Below are 21,785 nucleotides of genomic sequence, written 5' to 3'. Positions count from 1 at the left end.
AGCCCTTATGGGATGCCATAGCCAACCTGGCTGAGCACAGCGTGCCACCTCCCAAGGGACTTTTGTAATCCAAGATCATCTGGATAGGGAGAAGAAACCCATAAGCATCTGCATCCCCGTACTCCCTTCCCAACCTGAACACTGACTAATTCAAAGCAGATGAGGTGGCTCTTGACATGCTGCAATGAACCCGATCCATGGCTCCTGCTAGGGGAAAAAACCCTCCTGAAACAAGCAGGGGCTTTTTCTGAGCCTGATAAGGGCACGAGCTTCTGCTCCGCGTGTTTTTCATCCTCTAGTTTGTTCCCCACCTCCCTTTCCCCTCAAACCAAGCTGCCAGGTCCCAGCTAAGCAGCCAGCAAGGTCTCCCTTTCCCAGGGAATGCCACAGTGGTGACGAGGTCTCTGCCCCTGCACCGGCTCTCCCCGTACAGAGGAAGGGCTGGCTCCATCCCCGCATCCCACCCCAGCCCCAGCCAGGGCCCTGCTGCGGGGGGGGAACGACCCTGGGGGGCGAGCAGCCAGGGTACCTCTGCCCCCCTCAGCTGAAGCTGCTGGCCCAGGTTCAGGGAGATTTTCTTACCCCCTACAGCAGCAGCTGAAATTCCAGCTAAACAGAACCCAGCCACAGACTTATTCAAAACATTTATTAGTGTTTAAGGAAAATAATAGTGTGAAAGGTACAGAGCTTTGTCTAAAGCCATATGCATTTTCTCTTTTTACAAGCTTATTTGGCTGCAACTTCTACATGAGACAAAACTAGTATGTTTTTCTCCCAGAGATTTTGGAATTAAGGACAGTTTGTCTTTTTTTTTTTTTTCCTTTTCTTTTTTTTTTTTCCTTAGTTCAGCACTTTTAAGTTAGGACAGCATTTTCCAGGGTTTACTGCTATCTTTTTCCAGTAGGCATTTTACTTCTCCCAGTATTTTCATTCCAGAACAAGGCTCATTCCAGATGCAAAGCATAAAGGAAACATTCATACCTTGGCTTTTAAGCTAAACCTCCTTCATGAACAGCAAGTTCATAAGGAATGTTAATTAAAGCATCATACAGTATCTAAATGGAGATTTTTTGTCTTTTTTATAAAGAATTAAGGCTATGTAGATGTCACAATAAAATAATCTCAGGTAAAACGCACCCTATTTGTTAGATATGAAAGAAGGTTTAACAATAAATAAATGATTTATGCTGTCAATAACATTATGGAACTGTATAAAACTATATTTACGCAGCTTTAAACATAAAAAAACCATACTAGTGGCATGAATATATACAACACAGGTCATGACGTACGTTTAAATTATCATAGCCAGCAGTGTTCTTTTTTAAATGGGGACACTATAATAAATAGAAATGTTAAATATTTACAATAATAGCATATGTGGAATCAGTAGATGAACACATAAAATCTTCACACACAGAGGAAAAAAAAAAATTATGCCTTATACAAAATTCCCTCCCACCCACAGCTTGCCCTCCCCCGCCCCCAAATTTTCATTGACTAAAGAAGGGGAGTATACAATTTCCCCCACAGAACAACTGAATACAAATAAAACTGTATGCATGCTGAGGTGATATGTTGACTGAGACATTCAAGGATGTAGATCTATGTTTGGTTCCCATTGATGAATCAGACCTCTAATGAGAGAGGGGTCTCATATTAGTCCAAAGCAAGACCATTACATTGGTAGTGAGTTGTTTCTGTGTGTTTTTTTTGGTTGTTTTTTTTTTTTTTTTTGCTAAAATGCTTGGATTGTCTTTTTGGTTTGAGCTTGTTCTTCGTGGTGGCTGTATGCCGCCAAGGGGGAGAGGACGCTCGCAGGAAACCCATGGAGGCACGCTAGAAACCTTCTTAGGGTACCACCAGCAGCCACTGGGGGTTTGGAGCAGAGGAGCTGGCCGTCAGGGGCCCGAGCCCACCTTGGCAAGTTCCTCTGTGGGACAGCCAGGGTGCCCCATCCGTGGGAGAGCTGTACCATCACCCAGCCGGGCAGCCGGCACTCTGTGCCAGGAGCTCCGCTCCTCTGGTCAGCATGGGCTTTGCTGCTACAGTACCTGGCCGGATCCCACCTCTTCCCAATGGAGTCAAATGACAATTTTGTCACAGAACTTAGCTAAAACCAGGCAGGATCAAGATCATGTCTTCAAAGACCTGGTGATCACATAGAGACACACCTTTTCAACTTAATGGTCCTCTCTTGCTTCCTACGTGGCTTCTATTAAAAGCAATGCCTATAACGTCTGCGGGTGGATACATGCATTAAACCCTGAATATAGCTATTAGGAGCTGTGTTCACTTAGCAGTAACAAAAATCTCGAGTTGGAAATTGTAGCCAAATTCCAACACCCTCTACTGTTTATACAGCTCCTTCCCACCATGCGACAAGGCGTACGTTAGTTCACTGGGTACGTTCTGTCTCTACTGAACTGCCTTCCTGCCCCCACAGCTTTCCTCCCAAACTTTCTAAATGAGAAGGCTCAAATCCCTGGTGTGATTCCCACTTTCTAAGAAAACTCGCTTTTTCTCCAGAGGAAGCTAAAAGAGCTCGCCCTTCTGTCCCCGTGGATGCTGTAACCTCCATTTCCAGTACAGTATCTGGGGATATAGGACTGCAGATCTGCAACCTGAGAATTACAATTGCATAGGGGGTAGGAGAGATGTGCCCAAACACCTCATTCACGCTTACAACTGCTTAGAAACAACACGCTCTTGACACTCTTCATCTTCAGTAACTCATTCTGCAGAGAATGGTGGTCATTTAAAAAGAAAAACCCCAAGCCAACCCCCTCTCCTTATCTTTGGCATTTGGTTAAACCACAGCTGATAGGTAGGTTAGAGCGGGGCTCCACACCCCAGCAAACCACACCACGCTACTGCTAAGGACAGACAGATTTCCAGTGGGCCTTCAACCCAGCCCTACAGAAGAACTAAGTACGTGGGGTCCTTCGCTGCCTGAGCCTGTGCCCACCCTTTTAAGCTCGGGCTGTCCTTCAGGGTGGAGGACCTGTATCACTGAGTGGGCAGGTGTAAGCAGAGAATATGCACAGGGTTTTTACAAGTCCACGAGCATACTCTTGGGGGGTCCTCTATACTGTGCAAGTCATAACAGTCACATTGCCCTGTCTGGAAGCTGACTACTCACCTTTGACGTGCTGAAGTGACTGGATTAGCAAGTGTCGAGTTATGCAGTGGTTAAAAAACAAACAGGGGGCACTTCAACTAGGCAGCATCACCCAGATGGGAACAATGGCTCAGAAGTTAGTTAACAGAAAGCGGTGGAGCTCTGGACCGCACAGCTCCTGTGCAAGAGACAGGGTAGCTATTTCATTAGAGAGCGTCACATAGAGAGCCTTGAGCTCTTGCATTCTCAGCCACAGGCAGAAACCAAATCCCCCTGGAATTCAGCCATCTGCTGTAAGGCTGTGCCCTAAACCTTTGGAGGTGCTAAGCCACAAGCAGCCACATGCAATCTGGCAGAGCCCTCTTGGAACCTTCTCCCCAGCCAAGGGGACCAAGAAAAAAAAACCAAACACCACAAACCCCTAAAACAACCCAACAACCCCCCAAACAAGATCCTAAATTTCAGCTGATGTCCGTTTCATAAAAAAGGGGAAAAGAATTTAGTCAGAGACATTTTGCCACGCTTGGTGGCTGCTCAAGTGTTGAGTTTGCTGGATCGTTAACCCATTGCCACTGCTCTCCCTTTGCTACTATATACACGGTTGCCGAGGTCCATATATATCTTGCAATGCCCTGTGCTTGACCTCTGAATGGGAAATGCTTTGGAATGTCCATAGACGGGAAGATGGGACTCAACGGAGGAAGTTTCCAGTGGAGGGGGAGCATGGGGGGAACGGGGAGTTGGTGCCTTTTTCACCTCCGGATGTCAGAGAAGTCGGACAGTTCGTCTGCCCGGTCCATGATCCCATGTGGCCCTTTGGGACCGTGGCCCCCAGCTTTCACCCGGGCATGGGCGTTCAAGTGGCCCTTAGTACCTCTCTCTGCCTTAGATGCTCGCGAGCTCTCCCGGTGGTCAGAGTCGGCCAGCATGTCCCCTCGGCCAGCAGCGCCTTTGCTGGCTTCACCCGGCTTCTTCTCGGGACCCAGGATGGTGTCACCATGCACAGCCGAGGTGCAGAAGCTCAGGATGGAACAGAGACTTCCCCAGTTCTGTTCACACTGGGCCTGGACGCTTCTTGTTATTGCCTTTTTCACCTCCTCGCCACAGGTGAGCAGGATATTCACGAGGTCAACATATGGCCTAGAGGTAAAGGAAACAGTGAAAGGAGAGTCAAAAAAAGATGTGAGTCAGCAAACACGTGGAACAGCCCCCCCGGCTTACCCTCCCCTGTGCACCGCGCAGTTCAGCAGTGTTAGCTCCCCGCTACCCGCTGACCCGGCAGCCTTGCAGACCAATTCTGCACCGTATGTTTATTACACGATGTATTCTATTCCAATTGGCCACAATGCTGTAAGAAACGTGTATGACGGCATCCTGCCAAATGAAGCTTCGCTCAAGTGCTGGATCTGCCTTGATTGCTCCCCCACCGGAGATGCTCTGGGAGAACTGTAATGTTCACCAGAGGAATACGAGGTCTACAGGCTTGGCAAACCAGGCTGTCGAAGGGAAGAACTGCTGTCTCACACCTCCCGCATCTCTCTCTGTCCGAGCCCCTTCACCTTTACTAGTCAGGATACACGACAAAGGAAACCTGCTTGGGTCCAGAGCCATCAGCTCCGTCAAGCAGCTTGCTACATCCCGGCGCACGGCTGGTACAGAGCGTACAGCGATCACTGGTCTGCGAGAGGGAGGCATTTCCTCACCTCTGTGAAAAGCAACAGCAACTCCGCTGGAGGTTCTCTGGCTTTTCTCATCGTCTTTAGCTTTCCCTGAAGCACCAGGTGTTGATCTCCACCACAAGCAAGATCCTGTCTGGACTCAGGATCTCACTGCACGGAGCTCACACAGAAATCCACTTTGGTGGCATTGTTTCCTCCCACACCAAGATAATTTTTTTCCCCCCTTTATTTCCTTACAGAGCACAGCTTTCAGAATATACCTTTTCCCAGCCAAAGAAGGACTTCAAATGCACCATGGCCAAACACCGTGCCTGCTTCCCATCTGTTCCCCTGTGCTCCCCCAGCACTCGCAGCCCCAGCGCAGGCACTCCGGCTTCCTCAGCCACAGGTCACTGAGTGCAGCAATTTTAAAATAGTTGCGGTCGCCAGTTTTTGTGGGTCAATATTGATGTTGTTTACTGACGCAACCGCTCAGCTGCTAGCGGGCCCAGGAGGACATGCTTTAAAGCCTTCCATGGTGGGAGCCATCCACCATGCAAGTGCAGAACGGTCTGGGGTCAGCAGTCGTGGTTGTATGGGGTGGGGGTGGGTTGCGCCTGGGCACACGCCGCCAGCTCTGGTGGCTGCGGACAAGTCTAAATCTCTTCCCACAAACTAAGTCTGAAGAGACAAGGAAAACCAACAGATAATGATCAGTGTCTGCCACTGCCCTGATTTTACTCTGCCCAACTGCTTCAACTCATTTGCAATGACTAATCTTGGACAGCCACCTACTTCCCCCCCTATCTCAAAATATTTCCCATGTTTGGATTGTTTCTGCCGTTTAAAAAAAAATAAAAATTACTTGGAATGCGACTGATCTGCCAGAGCCTGTCACCACTTCCACCATAGCAAATCGGCCTGACCCCCACCCCACCGCAGCTGACTCAGGAGGAGACTTCGCTGCCCCGATTGCCTTCCTCAACACTCGTCGGGAAAAGAGTCAGAGAATAAATCTGAGAGCTGCCACTTGCTTCTCCGCTCTTAGCTTTTGCTTTAAATATGAACTAGAAGATGAGAGAGAACTGAGCACATTGCATACAAAGTGATCCAGCAGCAGGAAGGAGGAAAAAAAAAAAAAAAAAAAAAAGGAAAGTTGTTGAAATTGGGCATAACCTTTGCAAAAAATCTTTGTAAGAAAAACATTGCTGGTATGACTAAAAAGTGGCTTAGCTGCCAAATATTTCAGGTATTCAGAGCCTGCCAGAGCCCTGTGGATTAATACTGGCCCATTTCTCCTTCGCTGTTTTACTTTCTGCATTTCAGCTGGCCTGACCATAGTACCTGAACTGAGCACAAGGCTGCAAGTCAGCAGACGTGATTTTATTTCCAGCTCTGCCACACTTGCCCATTGATCTTGAACAAGTTCCCTAGTTCAAGAGCTTCGGTAGATGGCCTCTAAATTTAGGGGAGGGGAGGAGGCTGGCTGGCTTCTATTTGGGGAGTCCTGCACAGGAGAGCTAAGCTCTGACTCTGCGAGATGCGGAAGCGTAGGAAGCTCTAAATGAATTTGTGCAAATTATAGGTGTTCAGCTGAATGACCAGTCTCTTCTCAAACTGAGAACCCCCCAGTTAAGCTCCCCAGAAATAAGCAGCTGCCTTTGAGCCAGTCCAGCTTTAGTGTGTTCGTAAAATAAGGATAACTTAATCCTCTTTGGAGAGGCTTTTGATTCTCATAGTTCTCCTCATCCCCAAATGATGGGGGGAGGGGTTTGTGTGTGTTAATTGGTGCCAGGTACCCAGTTTACAGCCTACCAATGCAGCCTGAGCAGCACCTGCAGAGAGGTGCTGCTGTGCAGGATGGAGCCCTGCTTCCCCTCTCCCCCAGCCAGCGTGATGCTGCCCTTCGCCCTGGGCACAGCCAGCAGCCCTGCTGAGGCCAGGTCCTGCCACCAGCCATGCCTTTGATCCCAGCCTCAACTATATCCATGGAAAAGACCTTGCTTTCAGGCCACCATGTCCAGCTTGTACAAACCACAGCAGACTATTCTGCACTTGAGAGTAAACTGCTGTCTCTCTGCAACTGCAGCTTAAGTATTAGGGGCGTGTTTTCAACACAAAGTAAGGGAATCTGAGCACCAATGCAAATGTAAGGCTAAAGGTCCAAAAGAAATTATTCTGTAAAAACCATTTATCTGTCACGATTGATGGGATTTGGAGTTTCTATGCCAATATATGCTACGGATAAAAAGGCACAAAGGCGTGGTAGGAAGATGCTCCAAGGTAAAGGCTCTTGCCAGGCTGTGGCTCAGCCTTCTTGTTTGAGAGCAAGATGTTCATCTGCAAGAAAAACAGGCTCCGATTTTTGCATTTGTGCACAAAGAGTTGTTACAAATGGTTTGTGACTGGTTTGTTGCTGTCATGTAGTAGCTTTGATCAATTCCAAACAGGGTTTGTGCCTGCCATTCCTCAGGGGGCAGCTGTGTTCCCAGTCAGAGGGATGAACTCCTCAAAATCTGACTTGTGCCTTCATTTTGTACGCCTTTATGTTTTATTAAAAAGCATCTGAGATTAATAAAGAGTAAGATGAATGGGAGATTACCTGGGGGACTGCAGCTCTTTCAGGGACAATTAACTACAAGACATTTGAAAGTATGTATTTAAAGAAGAAATTATCATCTTGCTGACAACTTTACATAGACTTTCTTCCCCCTTCTCCTCTAGCTGTCATCTTTAACAGGATACTGGGGTCAGGAATGGTGCCTTTGAGCTCAGAAAGCACAGAGACATTGCAAGATGCCTCTGGAAACAGCAGGACCAAGGAGTCATACAGCAGGACCAAGGAGTCATACATACATAAAGAGCCAGATCCAACTTCAACCCATTTCATCTCCTTCCACGGCCACATCTAACCCTCTAAACAAACTAGTCTTCAAGGGGCCTGTGAAGAAAGCATTACCTTGGTCTTGTACATGGGAAAACAAGACACGCTTAAGGCCAGAAGGAGGTGAAACAGCTCTTGGGCAGGTGCACAGCCCATTGGCACCACCGCGCTCCTGGAAGGAGCTCCCACGCCTCTGACTGCACTAGCACGGAGGCACTTACTCATGCTGCAGCAGGTCTTTGAAGTGAATCATCTCCACAATGACCTGGACGTTCTCCTTGGCAGCGGAGCAGAGGTCATGCTTCAGGTAGCACTCCCGCTGTAACTGGAACACCATCTCTTTAATGGCAGGGCACTTACGGCTGATGCAGCTGAATTTATGCCTCAAGGCATGAGCCTTACACTTCAGAGCGTCTTTAATGAAAGATTTTCCCTGAGAAGAAAAGAAATGGAGTAGGTCTGTATTTCTGTCCATTAAGCACAGCAGCTGATTTATGCCCAGCCAGCTGCTCCTCTGTTGGACAATGTCAAGGATTATTACATTGCTAAGGGTATCACTTAAAGGCTTTTCCCCCTCTTTTTGTTTCTCTGCCCTTAAAGGCCACACCAAGTTACCTGGCTTTGCTATCCCAGTGGAGCTGAACACACAGGGCTTCCTCACTGGTATTTTGGGGTCTCCTCTGCTCCAAGAGCTGAACGCCCAGCAAAGGAAAGCACAAAAATAAGCACCTAGAAATCATTCAGTGCTTGAGTTACTGGCTTCATTCACTTCTGGGGTGGCAGCACAGCAAGTTTGCACAAAGGTGAGGACATCCTGCCATGGCTGAGGTCCCCAGGACCACAAGCAGATGCCCGTTCAGTAACTGCAAAGTAGGGTTTCTTTTAATTTTAAAACCCGTTTGCAAACTCATAGACAGGAATGCACCATCTATAGGCACCTGTCCCATTCCCCAGCTGTCTGTATTTTCTCTACTGCTTCCTCAGAGAGGGACTCAAATCAGCACTAGTGATAATGCTACACTGTCTTGATGACTGTTTACTGCAAGAAATTGTAAGTGAGATTAAGCAAATCGGAGCAAGAAACTAAAAAGTCACAGGAAAGCTGCTTTAGCAGCATCTCTTTAACTGCTGTTTCTGATTCTTTCATTCTTTCGCTTAGTGGGCATCAAACCCATCCCTTCCTTTTCTCTCTGCTACCTGACACTAACTGCAACACATGGTGCATCTGGTGCAGTCTGACAGCTCTGCTCAGGCTCCCTTTACTTTGCTGAGCATCCTGCATTGCCCACCATCTCTTCATTAACTTCAGATTATTTTACACAAGCACTTAATGAAAACCGAATTCTTGTAATCCTTTATCCAAAGGGCACACTGGGACAGCTCCACTGACATTAAGATTCACCCAGACCTGCAAGCAAACATTGTCCCCAGATTGTTTCAAGTCAGAAATATTTCTTGCCGATCAAAGAACTGCTTCAGTTGTCATCCCTTTCTATTCCCCATACTAAAGGCACTTACATGCCCTTCCCTTAAGTAATGAACATGCACATCACAGTAGGCAAATAAGGATAAAAAAAATTCTTATATAAACCAAATCTGACATCAACTGTCAGGTTTCAGAAAGAGAGAAGAGCAGAAAGCAGAGAACAGAACCTGGCCAGTGTTAGTCTTGTCATTTAACACAGCCTGAAATAACTGCAGATAATACAGAAATGAGCCATGAAAAGCCATGTTGTAGCAGAGGCTAAAGTCACCTCCACATTCAATAAAGCTCCAGGGGTTTAATACCTCTGCAGTGCGATGGAGGCAGCCTGGGTGTGGCATGTGCTGTATTTGATTGGCAGTATCTGGGGATCCCAGGGAGCAGGCAGCGATGGCTACGCTCAGCCCTCACAGGCACTCTTCCCCCCCTCCCAACAGGGCTTACTCCTTCGGTCAACTCTGTTCACTGACAGAACGTTGTGCAAGAATAAATGAGTATCTTCTGGAAGCCACTCGGAAATTAAGTTGAAGGTTTTCACATACCCACAGATGAAATTATTCCTGTTTTAATGGCTAGCTAGACCCTTCCAACATCTTTGACAACTTGACCCTACAACTCCAGCACTTCAAAAGTGTTTCTTGCTGGGTGGTCCCACCATCTCTGATGGAACAGGCTGCATCCCAAAGACAGCTCTACTTCATACCATGCTTTCAACAGTGCCATGTAGCTGGTGCTTTTAGTCAAGTTATACTGTAAACTGCATGGTCAAGCCAAATGCCACTGGCCTGTCGTAATGTTCTCTTCCCTCCACATTGAAATGTGAGAGTAGGTTTAGAAGACATAATAACAGGATGTCTCAATGATACATAAATGATCTGGGGAGAAAATGAAGGAGACAAACTTAATGCCACATACCATCTAAGCAACGTATTTTAACGCTGGTGCTTGAACCAAAGACTTGTTTGGATACAGCAGTTTTAGGAGGTTGCCTGTACTGGTTGTGTGCAAGTCTCTAGAACCAACTCTAGTAACTGTACGTTGGGAAATACTCTGATACATCTAAATGGACTGGGAGCCCAAGCTGCATTTGAGAATCAGCTTTGAACAAACACAAGGCAGAAGCCGAAGCTGCCTAGTGTTTCTGAAAACCGTGTCCAGCTACGTTAGTGTTCTGATTTAGTGATCCTGGGTACAGTAGGTGGAAGTGATCCAGGGATCGCTAGAGACAGCCTGTCTCCCAGGACAGGTTACACACCGCTGCTCTATTACCACTCTGGGGTTTCAATTGGTCCCATCGACTGAAAAATTCTTAGTGAAGCTGGTCATGTGCAAAAGTAGATTTGTTAAGTAGCAGTAACTTTTTTTTTTTTCAAAGATGCGTTAAGGAACTAAAATACATGCCAAGTGTATTATTAGAAGCTAGCAGACATGTAGGACATTTCACCATGTTACCTGGGCATCGAATTTTCCAGCGTTGTGCAGGAATGTCATGCAGATCTCGTGTAAGCCTCGGATCTCGCAAGAATTGTTTTCAAAGCATTCAAAGACTCCACATCCCACATCGCCAGCATTAACCAGGCAGTGCTGGATTTCAGCTAAAATGAGCATCGATTACAGTTAATTTGAAGAACTGTTCATAGGAGCTGGTGGTGAGTAGGGAAAGAGGGAGTTATTTTGCTAACATTATCAGTTCACAAGAAAAGATACATGACAAGCTTTGGTACCCACAGCATGCCCACTTTTTGCAGAAATTAGGCCTAAACTTGGGTGTACTATGTTATGAAAGCGATATCCAAGAAGTAAATGCCAAATCCACTATGCTTACGTCAAGCTATTTCACTTGAAAACTGTCTAATGCTTTTGCATTCCTCAGGAGCAAAGGACAGGCATGATTTTTGCTGTCCAACTTGTACAAAGCCCCCCTGTCAACTCCGAGTGCCAAAAGGAGAAGCCCAGGACCCAGCCAGCTAAAAGTTCTTGTTTCTGGTACTTTGAGCTGGTTTCTGGTGATTTAGGACGATAATTTTTACAGACTACTGGGCTTCCAGTTGTGATGTCTATGAAGTTAATAGTAAAACTCCCACTGGTAGTGTCCTTTGCACTGAGGGTTGCATAAAGCCGAAACTATGTCCTCACCTATGCAAAAATCAATTGAAAAAATATGTATTTATATATGTAGTACATAAAGTACATCTCCTGGAGCTAGCCATTACATATGTGTTTATTCTGTCCTTTCAGATGTTATGCAATACCGTAAAAAAATGCTGTCTAATACTCACCAAAAAAACCCACCAACAACCCAAACCCAAAAAAACCTAATTCTTAACAAGTCAGCTTCTGGTCCTTTAAAAAAAATATGGATGTAGTAGTATGGCCAGAGGGAAGGTGGTTGCTGAAAAAGCCCGGGGATAAAGTTAAACAGGGGCAGCTTTTAGACCAGAACTGAGGATGCTAAGAATTCCTGTACTCTGTGCCCTAGTGGTACCTTTAATTAAAGCTCGCCCTTGGGAGCCAGCCTAATCCCCCTTCGAACCGCAGCGTGTCTCAGACATCCCCAGCCTCCCCCTTCGCCATGCGGTCCATTTGCAAGTCTTTACAGCAACTTTCGGTCTAATTTCAAGCCGCTGCAAGGCAGAGAGGAGCCGCGGGTGTAAATGCAGAGTTCACACGAACCGCCCCCCCCCCCTCCGCTCAAAACGGAATTACTACCGCTGCCTTCCCCCCCCCCCCCCCCCCCTTCTACCTGCCCCGAGGTGTGTCTGGGGGTGGGACGCGGGAGCCCCGGGGTCGGCTCCCGGGGATGCTCAGCCCGAGGCGGAGAGCTGCGCAAACAGGCGCGCACCGGGGGGGGGGGGGGGGGGCGGGGGGGAAAATGGAGCTCTTTGTGGAGCGCTGCGGAGCGCGGAGCCGGGCTGCTCGGGGGCCGGGAGCTCAGCTGTGGTGCTTGTGTTGGCATCCGGATGCAAACCCTTTGCCGGATCACATGTCCTGGCTCCAGCGTGCTGAGAACTGCACAGTGCCGTGATTCACATGTGGCAGTCCCTAATGGGCATTCGTGCATTCCTGCTCGTGTGTGTTTAAACACGTCTCGCAGCACTGAGAGTGTTAACAAAAAAAAAAAAAAAAAAAAGGGGGGAAGGGGGGGTGGGGGGTGGGGAAGGGAAGCGTCTGGATCCCGCGCGCTCTCTTTGCACGGCTGGGAAGCGATCCAGCAAAGTGCACGCCTCAGCTCTCTTTTTCTAGGCAGATAATACCCGGAGGAGGGAGCGCAGGGGGCGGGAGAGGAGGAGAGAAACCCCCGGTCCGTTGCATCATTGCACGACTCCCTATGGAGGAGGCAAAGCACCAGTCATTCCCAGCCGCTTCCCCTTCCCTCCCGTCCGTCCCCGTCCCCCCCGCCCCGTCCCCCCCCACCTCGACCCGGTTTCAAACGCTGCGCCGAGAAACTTTCTCCTCCCCAGCCCGGCACCTCGGCGGGGCTCCCGCCGCCCCCGGCCCCGCTCCCGCCCCGACGTAGCGTGCCCGGCGCGGCTGCGGAGCCGCTTGGCCCGGAGCGCTGCCGCGGCTGTTGCAAGGGCAACACGTGCTTGGCAAAGCCGGGCTTTACAGGTAATTAGCAGCCAGCTCTTATTTCCTCTGATGATTTATGCCTGACAGTCGGACACCGAAATAAAGCGCCTGTCATAACTCAACGCGGCTATTCCCCCGGTGCATCTGGAGCGCCGGGGACACACGCACGGACCCCCCTGCCCCCCGTACCTGTGTTCTGCAGGGACAGACGCCCCTTCTGCTGCGGGGTCCTGTCCTGCGGCCCCTCCGGCGGGTGCGTGGCCTCAGTGCCCGCCGCCGCCCGGGCGCTGGCGAGCAGCAGGGCCAGGGCCAGCAGCTTGCCGCGGAGCTCCGCGCACATGGTCGCGCCTTCCCCCCGCCGCCGCCGCGTCCTCCCCCGCGGGGTGCCGCACCCGGGCCCAGCGCGCTCCTCGCCGCGGCCCCCGCGAACCGCATGTGCCCGGCGCGGCGGCGAGCGCGGAGTGGCGACGGCGGTGCCGGAGGGTGCCTCAAATATCCCCGCCGAGCCCCGGTGTCACTCGCATGAGGAAGCCGAGCAGGTGTCGCTCCGCGCCGCGGCCAATGGCAGCCGCCGCCCCGCTCCGCCCGCCCGCCGGGGGCCGGCCCTGCCCCGCCGGCAGGTTGCAGCCGCCCGCCCCCCCCGGCCCCCCCGCCCCGCGGGGGATGGGCGTGCGGGGGGCAGCGGGCAGGGACTGCGCCCCGGGCGGCGGCCAGGGGGTGCGAAGGTGCCTTCCCCCGGCGGTATGGGCGAGTGGGGGGGGGGGGAGAAAAAAAAAAAAAAGGTGAAAAAGCGGGATTGTGATGATTTGGAGGAGCGGGCTGCTTTGGAGGGGGGAGGCAGCACCGGGAGGCCGGCCCCCCCGGGACTGGGAAAGCAACTTCGGGGCGCCCCAGGCGCCGCCGGTGCCCTTGCGCCGGGAGCAGCGGGGGTGCCCGTGCCGGGCCGCCCGCGCCGGCTGCCCTGCGGCACTGATGTCTCATTGCGAGACTTGATTTAAAACAGAAAAAAAAAAAAGGTAAAAATCAGCCGCTCTCCGAAGGAGCAATTGCACTGACTTTCTTGGAAATCCTCCACTCCCTCCTCCCCCCCCCCCCCCCCCCCCCCCCCCCGGGATTTTGTACCCTGCGAGCTCCTAGGGGACTTGGGCCAAATCCATCATCTGGGGGGGCTGGGAGGGAGACGTGGTACCCGAGTGCGGACCCGGCCGGGTGAGCCTTCCTCGGCACCCCCCTCCCCCAACAGCCGCCCTCGGGGAGAGAGAGCATCGCCCTTGCAACACCGTCGTCCCCCCCCCCCCCCCCCCCCGCGAAGCAAACCCGCAGCCAGCTCTGGCTGCTCCCCTTTGTCCGGTAGCTGGGAGCGTGGCGCGGGGGGTGTGTGTAGGGAAATCTCTAGCAGGTGATGAGAAGTGCCGCGCTCGCTGGGGAGGGGGCGTGCGTGTCCCCCCTCGCCCTGCCGTAATGCACATCAGATGTTTCATCAGACCCCGCAGGCCCCACGCGGCTTCTGCCCCCCCCAGCAGCCCCCGAGCCCCGGGGCGCGCTGGGCCGTGCGGGGGGCGGGGGGTCCCGCCGGGGGGGGTGTGGGGGGGTGGGCGCAGCCAGGAATGTCTCCAGCTGCTGCTGCCGCCCGCTTCCTCACAGCTGTCAAAATGCACTTGAGGAAATCCACTCACACCTCCCCGAGCAAGGGTCTCCTCGGCGGGACGTGACACCGTGCTGCAGGACCATGGCTCCAGGGCTGTGAACCAGCCGGCGCGTTTTGACACCCCCCTTGCAGCCCCCCGAGACACCCCCGTCGGTTCTCCACCCCCCCCCCCCCCCTCCCGCCCCGGGGCCTTCCCTGATTTTGTCCCAGGCCAGGAGGTTTGTTTGCTGGGTCTGAGTGGTGCGAAGTTTATAATTCTTTAGGGTTTGACTTTGAAACATCTTCTTTAAGATTGAAATTCTTCACGGTGGTGCCAAGCTCAGGTGGAAATTCCCTTTTATCAGGATGCTGCTGCCTTGTGAACTGCAACTTGCAGCTTCCCCCCGAGCAGCCTGCTGTGCCAGCGCCGATGTCTGCAAAGCCCCTGTGCCCCTGGGATGGGCTCTGCCCTTTTTGACAACAGGGCTATTAAAGGAATAGGTTTTTCTTCTTCATTTGTACCTCACCCTGAGTGCCTGGTGGCCCTTCGTTTGTCCTTGTTCTCTTACTATTTATACTGCTGAAGAGTTTTGCTATTTAATTGCCTTTGCTAAGGTCTAACTAGCTTGACTTTAACAGTTCTCAGCTCCAGTGTTCAAAGACCGGGAACTGAATGAAGTCAGGAGCAGCACAGAAGGGAGTAACGGACAGCAGAATTTAAGGGGAGAGCAGTTTCTCCTCCGTGGGAGGAAGTAAGAACCAATGTACTGTTCCTAACCAGCAAGTTTCATACACGTATTATATATATTGTATACGTATATACACCATGTACTAATATAACACATTATCTATTTTCATCTTTCTCTTGTGCCTCACAGATTGCGCTTTCTCCTCATGCCTTTTCCCTGCTGCTTTAGGTCAGATGCTCTCCTGCAACCATTCTTCGTCGATCTTTCTACCTCTTTTTAAAGTCACAATTTTCGGATGGGTTCTGCCCTTTCAACTTAAGGGAATTCTGCACATCCTTCGCGCGCCAGACCCCGTGCTGCTCCCTCTGGCTGACTTCTCCAGCCAGGGCTCATCATTTCTCAGAGCGCGCCCTCGAAGCACGCCGCCTTGGGTGCCCTAGCGCGGCTCGTCCTCCACTTCAGCCCGTATTGTATTAATTGCTCCATTCAAGGTTATTTTCACATCTTTTCCTTACCAAAACCGTGCCGAAAATAGCACCCCCTCGTGTCACTGTTTGGTGAAGAAATGTGCCGGCTGCCAGCGCGTTGAGCGTTCCCCGTCCCCTGCTCGGCAGGCATTGCTGGGCGGCGGGTGGCACTCACGGCTGTAGGATTTTTCCCTGCTTTTCTCTCCCGAGGTCACCCATCAGGGTGCTTCTGGGATTAGAGAATCTGGTCCCACTCAGCCCTTCCTTGGCAAGGCAAGAAGCTGCGCCTGCATTTTAAAGGTGAGCACAGTCAGGAAAAATGCACATGATAGGCGAGTCATGCTCTAGCAAATTTGGCATCTTTTGGAGCCCGGTGTAACTCGCTCCCTGGCAGCACGATTGACTGCCCGTTCGAGTGCCAGGTAATTTCATAGAATAGTTACCAATTCCAGTGATTTAGAGGCTGGTTTCCAGGAGACTTGGGATGCCTGAATCCTGAGGCACTGAGCCTGCAGCTTTGCTCCAGCGGCAGGGAGCTTGCGTGGACGCAGGCGCCTGATCGCAGGATGGTGTCCGATTGCCAGGCGTTTGATGACGTGTTTGAGGAGTAACACTTCAGAGAGGATCACAAATATTTCCAGCAGTTTTGAACAACTGTTGGCTTTTAGGAATACACTTTTGAGTTCCCTTTAGCCAACATACCTAGGTTTTACTTTTTGGGAGTGTTTCATAATTTGATTAAAACTTTACATGATCGAGCAGTAGTCCGAGCATTTTGCAACTGTCTTTAAATAGGAAGCCTTCAGTTGTTTGGGGTTTTTAGGGGAGATGAGCTACTTTCATGATTATTAGCAGGGCTTTGTCCCTGCGAGGCCGTTGCAGGCAGGTGAAGGCTTAGGAATGCTGTGCAAAAGGCTCCAGCACACAGGGAGAGGGCGAGCACACCCAGTTATGAAGGACGGAGAGGCTGATGACTTCAAAAGGGAAGAGGATGCTGTGGGGAAGGTGTGCCGAGGTCTGGATTATGGGTTTTTTATCTGTGACTAAACGCATTTCACAGTAGAGTTAAAGTCAGCTGTGCTGTGCAGCCCCAGCAGCACAATGGGATTTCATCAGACTCGAGAAAAGCAAGACAGGGGAATTTATTGTTGCCTCTTCTCCTGGGTAATTTCCCCACCTCGGGGCTTAGTGCAAGGTGCTGACTTGCAAATGACACATCATTACGAAGCCAGCCCAGAGCTGCAAAGCATCGCTGGGAAAGTGGTTGGGAGAGCGGAGGAAGCTGCCTGTTGGACTTGGTTCCTCCTGGTGTGGGACCTGCTCTGGGAACGTGTTGATTTAATTCCCACAAGTTGGTTCTCGGATGGTGTGAATAAAGCTGCTGACAGTGACTGAAATGGGATTTGACACTGGAGAACCTGTTAGGCTCAGTAAATGTAGGTCTGTTGGGAAGCTTCAAAGGGTTGTATTTTAAGCCACTTTTCCTCCATCATCATCAATTTAGTATTTCTGAATCTCTGGCAACTGTAGTTTTTTATGATGAACAAGCAGAAGTCGACAATAAAGGCATAGAGAATGAAATGCAAGAAAAGGCAGAGCTAATTATATTAAAAATTAGACAGCCATTTTTTTCCTGATTGCTTGTCTAAAAATCAGGTATCTGAGAAATGGTCTCAATGCGTTATGCACCATGTTTAAAGATGGTCTGGCTTCTTTGATAAAATATGAACAATTTGAAAGATTTATGATCGTCAGAAACCCTGCCAAACGTTTTAGTATTTAGAACAGCAGGAAACCACTCTGTGATATTTTTAAAACAGGTATTTACTCAAGTAATTGGTTACTTTTTATGTGGAATAAGAAAACCTGGTGCAGCTATATTGGACTTGACATAAAAGACAGGTATGTAATTTGTGAGCAAAACAGGGTGGAATGTACACATTGTACCTGGGGAGGTATTTCAAGAAAGACAACTCCTTGAGACAAAAAGCCAAAACAACAGACACGCTAGGTTGCATGCCAGAATTGTTTATTCCTCAGTTAATCAGCTGTGTAATGAGTGTCCAGAAACAATCCCTTCTGCCCAGGTAGTTTAAGTTTCAAACTTTGTAAGCTTTGTGGCCTTCATAAAATGGATTACATGGAAGTTGGACAAAAAACACATGTTTCTGAGAACATTTTGGTTCAATAAAAAAAAAAAAAGTGGCAAAGTTGGTGCCAACAATTTACTACAGAATATCCGAACCAGATGTTAAACTATAATTCCAAACAATTTGCCAGAATTATGTATTTACTTTATTCTTTAAGTCAAACTAAAGATATGCATGGTTTTTATTACTTGTGGATATAAACAAAAATGTGATGTGATTACAACTAATATAAGGCAGACAGTGCCAAACAGTCGTGATTTCTCCGACTACTGCACTAGCTAAAGAAAATTGGAAGCTCTATGGGCAATTATGTGTGAAAGGGTCGTCAAAATGTGGCTGCTCAGATTGAGACATATCAGACTGCAGGCTGCTTAGTCACCAGATAAGAGCGTTGGCCAGAAGCTTCTATTTCTCCCCTTTTCTCACAGAAGTACAATTTTTCCCCCCTGGAGAGAATGGGGAAGAGATCTGCAAGGCATGCTGAGTTACATTCCTAACTAAAATAATACATGGACGGGACTCTTGTTAGGAGATACTTGTAGGCAATCTCCGACTTGCTGGTTCTTACCCAGATGAGCTGCTATCTGATGGTTGAAAAGACAGACATTGACATCAAAATTGCAATCTTGAAAGGACGGAGTGAGTTTTAGCAGCAGTTTTTATGACATTATATGTCATTCAGGTTATAAAGGGTTCTAGCTGGCACTCCCACAAGCTGAAACAATCTTTACCTACTGTCAAGAGGCTCTCAGAAAACCTCAAATAATTTCCTTGAGTGAAGTGGCTACCTCAGTCAGCTGCGGCTTGACGTGGAGAAGTGCTGAACATCCTGTAACACCCAGATCCCCAGGTCGGGCTCCAAATCAGCAGGGAGAAAAACACATCAGAAAGTAGAGAAAAGAGTTTTGAGAAGAGGCTTTGACTCAGAGAATTTTTCAGCGGATTCACCCAAGTCGAATCCCTCTGCATGTTATATGGAAAAGAAGAATCTGCAAAAGATTTGCAGTGGAGTCTCTGGTTTCATCCAGACATTGGCTTGCTGGGACGCAGCGAGCTCCGTCTTCTGACCGAGGGATGCGGTGTCAGATCCTGCTCGGAGGAGCATGGGAGCTCTGCTCTTCTGCAGAAATCCTGTTTGATTTTGGGAAAAGCATGCTTTCATACAAAGCAAAAAGGAGTTATCTGGGTCTCCCATCTGAAGAGCACCTGCTACATAAAGCAACCTCTTCGTTTTACATGATTCAAGGTTAACATGTACTTCGTTATGGGCAGGATCAAGACCAGCGATGAATGGGCTTCCTCCTGCAACACAAGATGCTTTTGTGTTTTTGAACCTACCAAATCCTGAAGCAATAGCTGCAGGAGAGATGAGAATTACCACTGCAATATTAGTGCCAAAGCCCAACACAAATAGTTTAGTGTCACAGCTGACATTTTTATCAGACACACCCAGCTTATGTGTGTTTATGATTCAGTTACATGAGGCAGAAATTGAAGATGGGTGAGATTTGCTAGTCCTAGGGTGTCCTTCACCTTTGCAATGCCAGATTCTTCTGACGTTCTGGTTCCTTGGTTCCTCCTTCACCTCACCTCCCTTCTCCACCTCACCTCCTCAAGGAGCCACAAGTGATACTTGCAGTCAAAGTGGACATTGGCAACATTTTTGTTTTGCTTTGGAAGAAACTATCTTGGCATTCCTGGCCTTCCAATTTGTACTAATCCTACCAGCTTGTGGCTAGGCCAAAAAAAAAATATGCTGTAGCCCATCATGCTAGGACTATCAGAAACCCAGGTCAGGTAACGGGACTGTAATTCCATGGGGCTCGCCAAGAAGGAAACATGCCAGTGTAATTATAGTGGTAATTATAGCACCGTAGTCACCGCCCACAAAGTACGACTCTCTGCAGAGTACAATGATTCCAGAATCAGAGTCTAAACAATATAATGATCTTAAATTGTCCTACCCGCCAGTCGTGGCTCTCCGTTGGATTGACCTCAGATTGAAAGTGAATCTGCTTCTCCTGTGAATGGCCGTGCAGATGCCAGCAAATACACATGGAACGGATGGTTTGCCTGCCTCTCCTGTGCTTGTTCTCCACTGACTCACTTCAGCCAACAGCTGATGCTGAAATTAAGGCTCAGCTTTTGTTTTCACATTGGACCCAACACATTTGAATGCAATTCTGCAGAGCGGGTAAGAGCAGTGAGACAGTCCTATCTTGGGCTCTCATCAGCTTCTCATAAACCACGTTTGACTTTGTGTGTGTAGACGGTCTTCCCACGGCTTTGGGACTTCTCAGTGCAGACCAGAACAAGAACTAACCTGTAGATCTGTTCCCGTGGCCTAACGACAGTTGCTTGATGGATCCTCTCATTTCACCGTACGGGGTCTAGGCAGATGCTCTGACGCACAGCACAGCCTCTAAACCCCCTTGGCTTAGAGACACCGGTGTTCATGGCCTACGTGACGTGGTTTATGGGTTTGTGTCCTTCCTGTGGAATAACGAGAGCTGTGGATTGAAATCCACGTTAAAAAAAAAAAAAAAAAAAAAAAAAAAGCTTAGTTAATCATCAAGCCCAGACAGTTGAGAAAGAAAGATTCCCCAAGTCTTTTCCTCAGTTTTGCAGGACTCGCAGGCAGCATGTAGAAAAACCAGGGCTCGCTGCAGCGAGCAGAGTCCACGGTCCTGCTGCTTTGTGGGTGTGCGGGTGTGACACGAGCAGTTACCAATACTGGAGCAGGTGACTTTTAAAATACAAATTAAAGTCCTGGTGCTGTCATGTGGTCTACTGATTCCAGTGGGACTACTTGGATGCAGGAATCTGCCTGAGCCTTTCTTTTTTCAGGGCTGATGCTAGCATCTCTTTTCAAATTAAGTTTATTAATACCTTCAATTATTATTTATCACAAAGTAACATGCGGTTTGCCACTATGATGTGCATGTTGCCTTGCATCACCTGTATCTGTATTTATTCTGACATCATTTAATGTGGTTTTATTATGATTAATTAAGATGAGGGTTTTCTTTGCTGTGGAAGCCTTTTGTTTTGCAGTGCTGTGGTGGTGGGAGCTCTGTCCGGTTGTTTGTACATCGCCATGTGCTTGCTCCAGGGACGTTGTGCACAGTGAATCCACAAGCATGCATGCCTGCTTTCAGCGGGATCTGATGCCAATGAAAACACATTCTTTGAAGAGATAGGTAATTACTTAAGACTTTGTCTAATGTTATAACAGGACCAATAGACTATTTGAACCAGTTTAGCATTCATAATAATACGTGGTTCGGAGCTGAATAAAAGGCTATAATTCTTTTCAGGGGTTCCACTGACATAATAAACCACGAGAGTTCAGCTAGTCAGCAGAAAGCAAAGATTGGATTATAGCTGGGCGCATCAGCATGGGACCGTACATGGTAGTTTCTCATGTCTGCGAAGGGATTATTTCAGAAGTTTTTTTTTCTCCTTATTTGAAATTACTTTAAATCTATAACCCAAAATGGAAGAACTGCTGTTTTCTGTGAGAAAAATCCTCAGAGATAATATTTGCCATCTTCTCTATCCTAGTGTAATCGGATTTTATTCTGGAAACGCCTTCATGAATGCAATTCTTCCAGTCTTTCACCAGTCCAACAACAAACAAGCTGTGGTGCTGCAGTACCGTACAGCTGTATGTGCACATCTGGCTGGTGCACGCATGTCCCCCCCGTGCTATTGTTCAGGTGGTTCTTCTCCCACCTGCTTAAGAGTTTTGCCCATCTATGGACCAAGACTTGAACCTGTATTTATTTAAATGTGTTCTGTATATGGGTTGGGTGGGTCCTTTCCTGGCACTATTTCAGCTGCAGCTGTTTTCATGGCAAGTAGTGGGTCCCAAGTGCTAAATATGCTTTGATTTTTGGTTGATGTCATATTGCATTTATAAGTAGTTAGGGACCATTTTAAAACAGAGATGTGTTTATATAAATATTTTATTTTTTGATAGCCTCAGGAAACCAAGTCAATAACTGAGGAAATTAATAGGCATGGAAAAAATCATAAGGGTATTGTTTATGAGTAGATTATAGTCAGATGATAATAACAAGCAGAATGAATAAAGTGGAGAGGCAGAACTGACATGACGGATACTAGCTTTAATA

General features: G+C 48.7%; 1 protein-coding gene across 1 annotated transcript; it reads right to left on the bottom strand.

Annotated features, from left to right (window-relative positions):
* Positions 1-631: 631 nt before the first annotated feature.
* Positions 632-13,188, bottom strand: STC2 (stanniocalcin 2). Its single transcript, XM_040603275.1, has 4 exons — positions 12,906-13,188; positions 10,599-10,741; positions 7,885-8,096; positions 632-4,261 (listed from the first exon to the last, which is right to left on the bottom strand). The coding sequence occupies exons 1-4, from the start codon at positions 13,054-13,056 to the stop codon at positions 3,874-3,876; spliced, it is 894 nt and encodes a 297-aa protein (XP_040459209.1). The 5' UTR covers positions 13,057-13,188; the 3' UTR covers positions 632-3,873.
* Between the last annotated feature and the right edge of the window lie 8,597 nt (positions 13,189-21,785).

Source organism: Falco naumanni, chromosome 8 (assembly GCF_017639655.2).
Source record: "Falco naumanni isolate bFalNau1 chromosome 8, bFalNau1.pat, whole genome shotgun sequence".
NCBI classification, from domain to species: domain Eukaryota; kingdom Metazoa; phylum Chordata; class Aves; order Falconiformes; family Falconidae; genus Falco; species Falco naumanni.
The sequence above is the reverse complement of the archived record's forward strand: the minus strand, read 5'-3'. Positions and strand labels throughout refer to the sequence as shown.